Source organism: Tachyglossus aculeatus, chromosome 1, assembly GCF_015852505.1.
Source record: "Tachyglossus aculeatus isolate mTacAcu1 chromosome 1, mTacAcu1.pri, whole genome shotgun sequence".
Classification (NCBI taxonomy): domain Eukaryota; kingdom Metazoa; phylum Chordata; class Mammalia; order Monotremata; family Tachyglossidae; genus Tachyglossus; species Tachyglossus aculeatus.
In genome coordinates, this window is record NC_052066.1 from 3,664,592 (window position 1) to 3,677,086 (window position 12,495).

Consider the following 12,495-nt stretch of genomic DNA (forward strand, 5'->3'; position numbering starts at 1 on the left):
TTCTACTGAGCCACGCTGCTTCTCAAGGTTGGATAGTCTGACGGACAATGACTCTCCCCCACTTCAAGGCCTTATTGAAGGCCTACCTCCTCCAAGAGGCCTTCCCAGACTAAGCCCAGACTAAGCCCTCCTTTCCTCTTCTCCCACTCCCTTCTGTGTCTCCCTGACTTGCTCCCTTCATTCATCTTTTAGACTGTGAGCCCACTGTTGGGTAGGGACTGTCTCTATATGTTGCCAATTTGTACTTCCCAAGCGCTTAGTACAGTGCTCTGCACATAGTAAGCGCTCAATAAATACAATTGATTGATTGATTGATCCCCCCTCCCAGCCCCACACCACTTATGTCCATCTTCACTTGTCTTATGCCGTCAAGTCATCTCCGACCCAGAGCGACACCATGGACACATCTCTCTGAGAACACCCCACATCAATCTGCAATCGTCTGGTAATGTACCCATTGAGTTTTCTTGCTAAAAATCCAGAAGTGGTTTACGATTGCCTCCTTCTGCGCAGTAAACCTGAGTCTCCACCTTCCTCTCTCTCTTTCTCTCACACCACTGCTGCCCAGCACAGGGGAGTGTTGACTTGTAGCAGATTACCTGCCACTTACTAGCCACTGCCCAAGCCAGGATGGGAATGGGTAGGCCTCTGCTTGACTCTCCCTCCTGTAGTCGAGACCGGTAGAGTACTGGAAGCTCTCCAGGTGTGACCTTGAGAGGATACTTATAATAATGATGGATTTGTTAAGCACTTAACTATGTGCAAAGCGCTGTGGGGAAAACAAGGTGATCAGGTTGTCCCACGGGGGGCTCACAGTCTTAATCCCCGTTTTACAGATGATGATGATAATAATAATAATAATGGCATTTATTAAGTGCTTACTATATGCAAAGCACTGTTCTAAGCACTGGGGGGATACAAGGTGATCAGGTTGTCCCACGGGGGGCTCACAGTCTTAATCCCCATTTTACAGGTGATGATAATAATAATAATAATGGCATTTATTAAGCGCTTACTATATGCAAAGCACTGTTCTAAGCACTGGGGAAGTACAGTGATCAGGTTGTCCCACGTGGGGCTCACAGTCTAAGAGAAGCAGCATGGCTCAGTGGAAAGAGCACAGGCTTTGGAGTCGAGGTCAGGGGTTCAAATCCCCAGCTCTGCCAATTGTCAGATGTGCGACTTTGGGCAAATCACTTAACTTCTCTGTGCTTCAGTTCCCTCATCTGTAAAATGGGGATTAAGACTGTGAGCCCCACATGGGACAACCTGATCACCTTGTATCCCCCCACCGCTTAGAACAGTGCTTTGCACATAGTAAGCGCTTAACAAATACCATCATTATTATTGTTAATCCCCATTTTACAAATGAGGTAACTGAGGCACAGAGAAATTAAGTGACTTGCCCAAAGTCACACAGCTGACAACTAGTGGAGTGGGATTTGAACCCATGACCTCTGACTCCCAAGCCTGTGCTCTTTCCACTGAGCCACGCAGCTTCTTATGTCCATAACCATCATTTATTGATTTTTATTCATGTCTGTCTCCCCCTCTATTATTCAATTCAATCGTATTTATTGAGCGCTTACTGTGTGCAGAGCACTGTACTAAGTGCTTGGGAAGTACAAGTTGGCAACATATAGAGACGGTCCCTACCCAATAACGGGCTCAAAGTCTAGAAGGGGGAGACAGACAACAAAACAAAACATGAAGACAAGTGTCAAAATCGTCAGCACAAATAGAATTAAAGCTCTATGCACATCATTAACAAAATAAATAGAATAGTAAATATGTACAAGTAAAGTAGAGTAATAAATCCGTTCGTATATACATATATACACATCTGTTGTGGGGAGGGGAAGGAGGTAGGGCGGGGGGGATGAGGACAATCACCTCCATCACCTCGCCCCCTCCTACCTCACCTCCCTTCTCTCCTTCTACTGACCAGCCGGCACCCTCCGCTCCTCCACCACTAATCTCCTCACTGTACCTCGCTCTCGCCTGTCCCGCCATCGACCCCCGGCCCACGTCATCCCCCGGGCCTGGAATGCCCTCCCTCTGCCCATCCGCCAAGCTAGCTCTCTTCCTCTCTTCAAGGCCCTGCTGAGAGCTCACCTCCTCCAGGAGGCCTTCCCAGACTGAGCCCCTTCCTTCCTCTCCCCCTCGTCCCCCTCTCCATCCCCCCGTCTTACCTCCTTCCCTTCCCCACAGCACCTGTATATATGTATATATGGTTGTACATATTTATTACTCTATTTATTTATTTATTTATTTATTTATTTATTTTACTTGTACATTTCTATCCTACTTATTTTATTTTGTTGGTATGTTTGGTTCTGTTCTCTGTCTCCCCCTTTTAGACTGTGAGCCCACTGTTGGGCAGGGACTGTCTCTATGTGATGCCAATTTGTACTTCCCAAGTGCTTAGTACAGTGCTCTGCACATAGTAAGCGCTCAATAAATACGATTGATTGATTGATTTATTGACAAGGAGATGAAAAAGGGGGCTCAGTCTGGGAAGGCCTCCTGGAGGAGGTGAGCTCTCAGTAGGGCTTTGAAGGGAGGAAGAGAGCTAGCTTGGCGAACTAGACTGTGAGTCCCCCTTCTAGACTGTGAGCCCGTTGTTGGGTAGGGACCGTCTCTATATGTTGCCAACTTGTACTTCCCAAGCGCGTAGTAAAGTACTCTGCACACAGTAAGCGCTCTATAAATGCGATTGAATGAATGTGGGTCGGGGGTCGACGGCGGGACAGGTGAGAATGAGGTACAATGAGGAGGTTAGTGACAGAGGAGCGGAGGGTGTGGGCTGGGCTGGAGAAGGACAGAAGGGAGGGGAGGGAGGAGGGGGCGAGGGGATGGATGGACAGCCTTGAAGCTGGGAGTGAGGAGTTTTTGCTTGACACCGAGATTGTACCTGGGACCCGGGTGAGATTGCCCAAGGCCTGCTGCAGGTCTGTGTGGGTGGTCCAGATGTCTCGGACTTCCTTCTCCAGGGCCTGGAGCCTCTTCTTCTCTTCCGCAGAGGTGGGAGACGCGGGGTTGTAGTGGGAAAGCAAGTAGGAGAAGGAGGGACTCCCGCCCGTGGGGACAGGCCCGAGGTTCTGCCCGGAGAGGCGGGAAGCATTGGGGAACAGGGACTCTTCCACGGCCCTAGACCACTCTTGCTGGACTGTCATTTTCTCCTGCAAGTATAAAACTGGAACGGAGGCAGGGAGGGTGTTAGATGGAGGGACCGCCCCTCCTCCCGGGTGAACCCCGGCCCTCGGGAAGTTCCCTTAGGTCTTGGAAATGAAGGTATCCATCCATCTACCCATCCTTCTATCCATCCACCCAACCGTCTGTCCATCCTCCCAGCAACCATCCACCCAACCAACCACCCATCAATCCGTCCACCAGTCCACCTGTCCACCCTTCCATCCATTCACCTATCATCCACCCATCCATCCACTCACCCACCCACCAATCCATTCATCTATCCATCCATCGACCAACCATCCATCCATCCATCCACCCATCCGTCCACCCACCCACTCACCCATCCACCCCACTCGAGTCCAAAGACATTGGCAGAGGGGAGGATCCTGCTTCCCCCGACTCCCACTTTGGGTCTCCGACCGAGATGAAGAGGAAGACCTACCTCTTGCCAGCAGGAATCCCAGGCATGCCGTCAGCAGGACGAGGTAGAGAGCGACAACTGCCAAGCAGTGGTTCCTTCCTCGGGATTGCTTTGGGTTTGGCTCTGAAATGGAACAAGTGGTCACAGAAGTGTAGCACAACATGTGGCACAGTGAGAGAACAGAGGCCTAGCATAGCATCCTGCACCGTGTGAATGCCTGGGACATCGGTGTGGGCTGAGAATGGAATAATCCCTTTCCCCAAAAATAAACTGCTCGAGTGAGTTGTCTACACCTCCTGCCTCCACTTCCTCTCAGTCCCCTCAAACCTGGCTTCCATCTTCTTCACTCCAAGGAAACCACCCTCTCCAAAGTTATCAGTGACCTCCTTCAGGCCAATTTCGATGGCCTCTACTCCATCCTGATCCTTCTCGACCTCTCAGCTGCCTTCGACACAGTGGACCACTCCCTTCTCCTTATCCGACCTCGGCTTCACTGACTCCGTCTTCTCTTGTTTCTCTTCCTATCTCTCTGGCCACTCATTCTCAGTCTCCTTCATGGACTCCTCCTCCTCCACCTCCCACCCCCAACTGTGGGGCTCCCTTAAGGCTCTGGGTTCCCCTCTATTCTTCACCTACACCCCCTCCCTTGGAGAACTCATTCGCTCCCACTGCTTCATCTCTATGCAGATGTTTCCCAAATCTCCCATTCCAGCCCCACCCTCTTTCCTCTTCCCTCTCTTATTTCCTCCTGCCTTCGTCACATCTTTACTGTTTAGACTTAACATGTCTAAATCAGAGCTCCTCATCTTTCCACCCAAACCCTTTCCGCCCCCGGAATTTCCCATCACTGTAGGCAACACTACCATCTTCCCCATCTCTCCAGCCCACAACCCTGGCATTTCCTCTGGGACATGAGATAAATGGGCAGGTTGAAAGCAGTGGGGAAGGAGCCACTGAATCAATCAATCAATCAATCAATCAATCAATCATATTTATTGAGTTCTTACTGTGTGCAGAGCACTGTACTAAGCGCTTGGGAAGTACAAGTTGGCAACATATAGAGGCGGTCCCTACCCAACAGTGGGCTCACAGTCTAGAAGGGGGAGACAGAACAAAACAAAACATATTAACAAAATAAAATAAATAGAACAGATCTGTACAAGTAAAATAAATAGAGTAATAAATATGTACAAACATCTATAGATATATACAGGTGCTGTGGGGAAGGGAAGGAGGTAAGGCAGGGGGATGGGGGGGGAATGGGGGAGAGGAAGGAGGGGGTCAATCAGTAGTATTTATTAAACCCTTATAGGACCTTTATTCATTCAATTCATTCATTTGATCATATTTATTGAGTGATTACTGTGTGCAGAGCACTGCACTAAGCGCTTGGAAGGAAGATTTCAGCAATGAAGGGAGACAATCCCTGCCCACACCCGGCTTACAGTCTAGAAGGGGGAGACAGATATACAGATGTATACAATCAATAATCACAATCAATATGAAATGATCACAATCAATAAATACATAAACTGCTCATTATTTATTAACCTGTTAGTATTGAGGGGGTGAAAATAAGTTCATAAATGAGGCCTAAGAGGAAAGGTATTGAGTCTGAGTCAGGAGAATTTTGGGTTCTAATCCTGGCTCCCAAGAGGCCTTCCCTGACCAAGCCCTCCTTCCTTTTTTCCCCTCTCCCTTCTGAGTCACCCTTACACTTAAATTTTCCCCCTTTATTTACCCCTCCTTCAGCCCCACAGCACTTACGTCCATATCACAAATTTATTTATTTATATCGATTCATTCATTCAATCATATTTATTGAGCACCTACTTTGTGCAGAGCACTGTACTAAGCATTTGGAAAGTAGAATTCAGCAATAGAGACAAGCCCTGCCCATACCGGGCTTAAAGTCTAGACGGGGGGGAGACAGACATCAAAACAAGTAAGCAGGCATTGATATAAATAAATATCAATGTCTGTCTCCCCCCCTAGACTGAAAGCTCCTTGTGGGCAGGAAACATTTCTACCAAGTCTGTTATACTGGACTCTCCCAAGCACTTAGTATAGTGTTCTGCACATAATAAGTACTCAATAAATACCTCTGATTGATTTCCACTAGGCCACACTGCTTCTCTAAACCTTCACCACCTAGCCTAAATTTTATGGACCAATCAATCATCTCTTGAATTTCTTATAAATAAATATCCCCTAGTATTTATTTATTTTTACCCACTCCCAGCCCCAAAGCACTTGTGCTCTTATCCACAATTTATTTCTTCATTTGCCTCCTCCTCTAGAAAGTAAGCTCCTTGTGGGAAGCGAACATGTTTACCAACTCTGTTCTAATGTCCTCTCCCAAACACTCAGACCAAGGATTTGCACACTCATTCATTCATTCATTCATTCATTCATTCAATCGTATTTATTGAGCACTTACTGTGTGCAGAGCACTGTACTAAAGCGCTTGGGAAGTACAAGTTGGCAACACATAGAGACGGTCCCTACCCAACAGTGGGCTCACAGTCTAGAAGGGGGAGACAGAGAACAAAACAAAACATATTAACAAAATAAAATGAGTAGAATAAATATGTACAAATAAAATAAATAAATAAATAAATAGGGTAATAAATACTTACAAACGTATATACATATACACAGGTGTTACTGAGCACCGTAAGTGTTCAGTAAATACCACTGATTGACTGCTAGATTGGCTCCACCACCTGCCTGATGTGAGCTTGGAAAAGTCACTTCACTTCTCTAAGCCTCAGTTTCCTCATCCGGAAAATCAGGATTAAGTACCTGTTCTCCCTGTCCCATAGACTGCGAGGCTGCCAACGAAATTCCCCTCCTTCTCTCTGGTCTTTCCCTCATCCTGCCCCTTCTTTGTCTCTCCCATCTTTCCCAGTACTATCTCAACAGGAGATCTTCCTCCTCCTTTCAAAATCCCTTCACACCTTGTCAAAACGCTTGCCCCCTCACTTCTTCCCTCCCCAACTGCCATCTTCAACTGTTCACTCTCCAGTGGCTTCTTCCCCATGTCAAACATACCCATGTCTCCTTTGTCCTAAAAAAACCCCCATTGCTTGACCCCAAGGCCCTCTCCAGTTATCGCCCCATCTCCCTCCTACCATTCCTCTCCAAAGTCTTGAGCGAGTCGTCTACCCCCACTGGTTCCATTTCCTCATTCATTTGTTCATTCATTCAATTGTCTTTAGCCATTCAATTCATTCATTCATTCAATTGTATTTATTGAGCACTTACTGTGTGCAGAGCACTGTACTAAGTGCTTGGGAAGTACAAGTTGGTAACTTATAGAGACGGCCCTTACCCAACAACGGGCTCACAGTCTAGAAGGGGGAGACAGACAACAAAACACAATATGTTAACAAAATAAAATAAATAGAATAGTAAATATCTACAAGTAAAATAAATAGAGTAATAAATCTGTACAAACATATATACAGGTGCTGTGGGGAGGGGAAGGAGGTAGGGCGGGGGGATGGGGAGGGGGAGAGGAAGAAGAGGGCTCAGTGTGGGAAGGCCTCCTGGAGGAGGTGAGCTCTCAGTAGGGCTTTGAAGGGAGGAAGAGAGCTAGTTTGGCGGATGTGCGGAGGGATTGGGGGCATTCCAGGACAGGGGGAGGACGTGGGCCGGGGGTCGATGGTGGGTCAGGCGAGAACGAGGCACAGTGAGGAGGTTAGTGGCAGAGGAGCGGAGGGTGCGGGCTGGGCTGGAGAAGGAAAGAAGGGAGGTGAGGTATGAGGGGACAAGGGGATGCACAGCCTTGAAGCCGAGGGTGAGGAGTTTTTGCCTGATGTGTAGGTTGATTGGTAGCCACTGGAGATTTTTGAGGAGAGGAGTAACATGCCCAGACCGTTTCTGCACAGAGATGATCTGGACAGTTGCATGAAATATAGATTGAAGTGGGGAGAGACAGGAGGATGGAAGATCAGAGAGGAGGCTGATGCAGTAATCCAGTAGGGATAGGATGAGAGTTTGAACCAGCAGGGTAGCAGTTTGGATGGAGAGGAAAGGGCGGATCTTGGCGATGTTGCGGAGGTGAGACCGGCAGATTTTGGTGACGGATCAGATGTGAGGGGTGAACGAGAGAGCGGAGTCGAGGATGACACCAAGTTTGCGGGCCTGTGAGACGGGAAGGATGGTAGTGCTGTCAACAGTGATGGGAAAGTCAGGGAGAGGGCAGGGTTTGGGAGGGAAGATAAGGAGTTCAGTCTTGGACATACTGAGTTTTAGATGGCGGGCAGACATCCAGATGGAGATGTCTTGAAGGCAGGAGGAGACACGAGCCTGAAGGGAGGGAGAGAGAGCAGGGGCAGAGATGGAGATTTGGGTGTCATCAGCGTAGAGATGACAGTTGAAGCCGTGGGAGTGAATGAGCTCACCAAGGGAATGAGTGTAGATAGAGAACAGAAGGGGACCAAGAACTGACCCTTGAGGAACCCCTATAGTAAGGGGATGGGAGGGGGAGGAGGAGCCCGCAAAAGAGACTGAGATTTCCTCTCCTCCAATTCTCTCCTTGACCCCCTCCACTCTGGCTTCTGTCCCCTTCATTCCACAGAAACTCTGCCCTGTCAAAGATCTCTTTCTCATCAAATCCAATGGCCTCCTTTTCATCCTAATTCTACTCAGCCTCTCAGCTTTCTTTGACACTGTGGGCCATCCCCTTCTCCTGGAAATGTTATCCAACCTCGGCTTGGCAGACACTGTCCTCTCCTGGTTCTCCTCCTAGCTCTCTGGCTGCTCATTCTTCATCTCTTTGGTGGGCTCCTCCTCTGTCCCTCACCCCCTAACTGTGGGGTCCCTCAAGGGTCAGTTCTGGGTCCCCTTCTGTTCTCCATCTACACCCACTCCCTTGGAGAACTCATTTGCTCTCAGAACTCTTTTGTACATATTTACTACTCTATTTATTTTGTTAATGATGTGTATATAGCTATAATTCTATTTATTCTGATGGTATTGACACCTTTCTCCTTGTTTTGTTTTGTTGTGTCTCCCCCTTCTAGACTGTGAACCCGTTGTTGGGTGGGGACCGTCTCTATATGCTGCCGACTTGTACTTCCCAAGTGCTTAGTCTTGTGCTCTGCACACAGTAAGCGCTCAATAAATACGATTGAATGAATGAATTTGCTCTTATGGCGTCGATTGCCACTTCTCTGTGGATGATTCCCAAATCTACTTTTGGGAATGTAGAATTTAGTGTCATTTATTCATTCAATCATATTTATTGAGCGCTAACTGTGTGCAGAGCATGGTACTGAGCACTTAGTGTCAGAAGGATCTGACTCCGCCACTTGTCTGCCATGAGCTTGGGCAAGTCACTTAAACTTTTCTGCGCCTCAGTTACCTCATCTGCAAAATGGGGCTGAAGACTGTGAGCCCCATATGGGACATGGACTGTGTCCAACCAGTATCAACCCCAGCACTTAAAACAGTGCCTGGCACCTAGTAAGTGCTTAACAAATACCGTCGAAAAAAGCTAAATCACCAGCTCTGATCTCTCTCCTTCTCTGAGGTCTCTCATTTCCTCCTATCTTCAGGCATCTCTACTCGGATGTCCTGTTGACACTTCAAACTTAACATGTCTAAAACAGAGCTCCTTATCTTCCCACCCAAACCCTGTCCCCGCCTTGACTTTTCCATCCCTGTAGACAGCACCATTCATTCATTCATTCATTCATTCAATCGTATTTATTGAGCGCTTACTGTGTTCAGAACACTGTACTAAGCACTTCGGAAGTACAAGTTGGCAACCTATAGAGACAGTCCCTACCCAACAATGGGCTCACAGTCTAGAAGGGGGAGACAGACAACAAAACAAAACAAGGGGACAGGTGTCAAGACGTCAGAACAAATAGAATTAAAGCTAAATGCACGTCATTAACAAAATATATAGAATAGTAAATATGTACAAGTAAAATAAATAGATTAATAAATCTGTACAAACTAATATACAAGCGTTGTGGGAAGGGGAAGGAGGTAGGGTTGGGGCGATGGGGAGGCAAGGAAAATAGTCGCCACCATCCTTCCTGTCTCACAAGCCCGTAAACTCAGCCTTATCCTTGACTCCTCTCTCTCATTCAACTCCCATATTCGATCCATCTCCAAATCCTTTTAGTTCAATCATCACAACATGGCTAAAATCTGTCTTTTCCTCTCCATCTAAATGGCTACCATCTTCATCTAAGCCCTTATCCTATCCTGCCTTGACTCTTGCCTCAGTCTCCCCGCTGACCTCTCTGCTTCCTGCCTCTCCCTGCTGAAATGCCTACTTGATGATGATAATGAAGATGATGATGATGGTATTTGTTAAGCACTTTCACTGTGTCAAGCACTGCATACTGAGCGCCAGGGTAGATACAAGTTAGTTTGAACACAGTCCCTGTCCCACAGGGGGTTCACAGTCTAAGTGAGAAGCAGCATGACTTAGAGGAAAGAGCCCGGGCTTGGGAGTCAGAAGGTCACGGGTTTCAATCCCGGCTCCGCCACTTGTCAGCTGTGTGACTTTGGGCAAGCCACTTCATTTCTCTGTGCCTCAGTTCCCTCATCTGTAAAATGGGGATGAAGACTGTGAGCCCCATGTGGGACAACCTGATGACCTTGTATCTGCTCCAGTGCTTAGAACAGTGCTTGGCACGTAGTAAGTGCTTAACAAATACCATCATCATCATTGTTATTATTAAATACTTCACTCTGCTGTCCAGGTCACTTTTCTAAAAAAAACCATTCAGTCCATAATAATAATAATAATGGCATTTATTAAGCACTTATTATGTGCAAAGCACTGTTCTGAGCACTGGGGAGGTTACAAGGTGATCAGCTTGTCCCCCGGGGGGCTCACAGTCTTCATCCCCATTTTACAGATGAGGTAACTGAGGTGCAGAGAAGTGAAGTGACTTGCCCAAGGTCACACAGCTGACAATTGGCAGAGCTGGGTTTTGAACCCATGACCTCTGACTCCACAGCCTGTGCTCTTTCCATTGAGCCATGCTGCTTCTCTGTTTCACCACTCCTTAAGACCTCCAGTGGTTGTCTGTCTGCATCAAACAGAAACTCCTCACCATCAGCTTTGGAGCCCTCCATGAATTCACAAGAGAGCCGGGGCAACTGGAATGTTGGATGGAGAGAGTGGAGACAGTGGGTTTGGGAGGAGGAAAGACAGGGCTGGGGAGGAGGAAGAAAAGATGGTATTTTTAAGCACTTATTATTTGCCAAGCACTGAGCAGAGACAGAGGGAAGGGGAGGAGGAGAGACAGCAGTCCAGGGAGAGTGGAGACAGTGGGCTGGGAAAGGCAGAGACAGAGAGCTGGGGGAGAGTGGAGTCAGCAGGCTGGGGAGATCATTCATTTATTCATTCAATCGTATTTATTGAGCACTTACTGTGTGCAGAGCACTGTACTAAGCGCTTGGGAAGTACAGGTTGGCAACATATAGAGATGGTCCCTACCCAACAGTGGACTCACAGTCTAGAAGGGGGAGAAGACCAGAGACAGCAGGCTAGGGAGAGTAGAGACAGTGGGTGGAGGAGAGACAGTGAGCAGGGGAGAGTGGAGATAGTGGGATGGAAAGACCAGAGTCAGCAGGGTGGGGAGGGTGGAGACAGTGGGTGGGGGAGAGGGGAGACAGCAGGGTGGGGAGAGCTGGGGAGGGTGGAGACAGTGGGTGGGGGAGAGGGGAGTCAGCAGGGTGGGGAGAGCAGAGACAGAGGGCTAGGGAGAGTGGAGACAGTGGGCTGAGAAGACCAGAGTCATTGGGCTGGGTAGCTTGGAGACAGTGGGCTGGGGAGGAGGAGAGACAGTGAGCAGGGGAGAGTGGAGACAGCGGTCTGAGAAGACCAGAGTCAGCAGGGTGGGGAGAGTGGGTGGGGGAGAGCAGAGACAGAAGACTGGGGAGAGTGGAGACAGAGGGCTGGGGAGGAGGAGAGACAGTGAGCGGGAGAGGGTGGAGACAGTAGACTAGGAAGACCAGAGACAGCAGGCTGGGGAGGGGGAGACAGTGGGTGGGGGAGAGTGGAGATAGTGGGCTGGGAAAAGCAGAGACATAGGCCTGAGGAAAGCAGAGACAGAAGGGCTGGGAAGAGCAGAGACAGTGGGTGGGGGAGAGGGGAGAAAGCAGGCTGGGGAGAGCAGAGACCTCAGAGGCTGGGAAGCACCCAGAGACAGTGGTCAGACATATCTGTGACCCTTTCTATTATTATTATTGATCATTATCATGGTATTTGCGAGCCACGTGGGCCTCACGGTTTTAATCCCCATTTTACAGGTAAGGGAACTGAGTCCCAGAGAAGTGAAGTGACTTGTCCAGGGTCACACAGCGTGGATCAGTGGAAAGAGTCCGGGCTTTGGAGTCAGTGGTTATGGGTTCAAATCTCGGCTCTGCCAATTGTCAAGCTGTGTGACTTTGGGCAAGTCACTTAACTTCTCTGTGCCTCAGTTACCTCATCTGTAAAATGGGGATTGACTATGAGCCCCCGTGGGACAATCTAATCACCTCCCCAGCGCTTAGAACAGTGTTTTGCACATAGTAAGTGCTTAATAAATGCCACTATTATTATTATTATAAGTGGCAGAGCTGGATTTGGAACCCACATTAATTCATTCGTTCAATGGTATTTAATGAGCGCTTACTGTGTGCAGAGCACTGGACTAAGCACTTGGGAAGTCCAAATTGGCAACATATGGAGACAATCCCAACCCAACAATGGGCTCACAGTCTAGAAGGGGGAGACAGACAATAAAACAAAGCATGTGGACAGGTGTCGAGTCATCAGAATAAATAGAAATAAAGCTAGATGCATATCATTGACAAAATAAATAGAATAGTAAATATGTACAAGTAAAACAAATAGAATAATA

At 48.1% G+C, this 12,495-nt stretch overlaps 1 protein-coding gene across 1 annotated transcript in view; it reads right to left on the reverse strand.

Annotated features, from left to right (window-relative positions):
* Positions 1–12,495, reverse strand: part of MARCO (macrophage receptor with collagenous structure) — an 80,494-nt gene that overhangs the window by 66,422 nt on the left and 1,577 nt on the right. Inside the window, exons 2-3 of the mRNA XM_038746065.1 lie at positions 3,638–3,739; positions 2,915–3,196 (exon numbers count right to left, since the gene is read on the reverse strand). Coding sequence (XP_038601993.1) covers positions 2,915–3,196; positions 3,638–3,739 — 384 coding nt within the window. The remainder of the gene's footprint in view (positions 1–2,914; positions 3,197–3,637; positions 3,740–12,495) is intronic.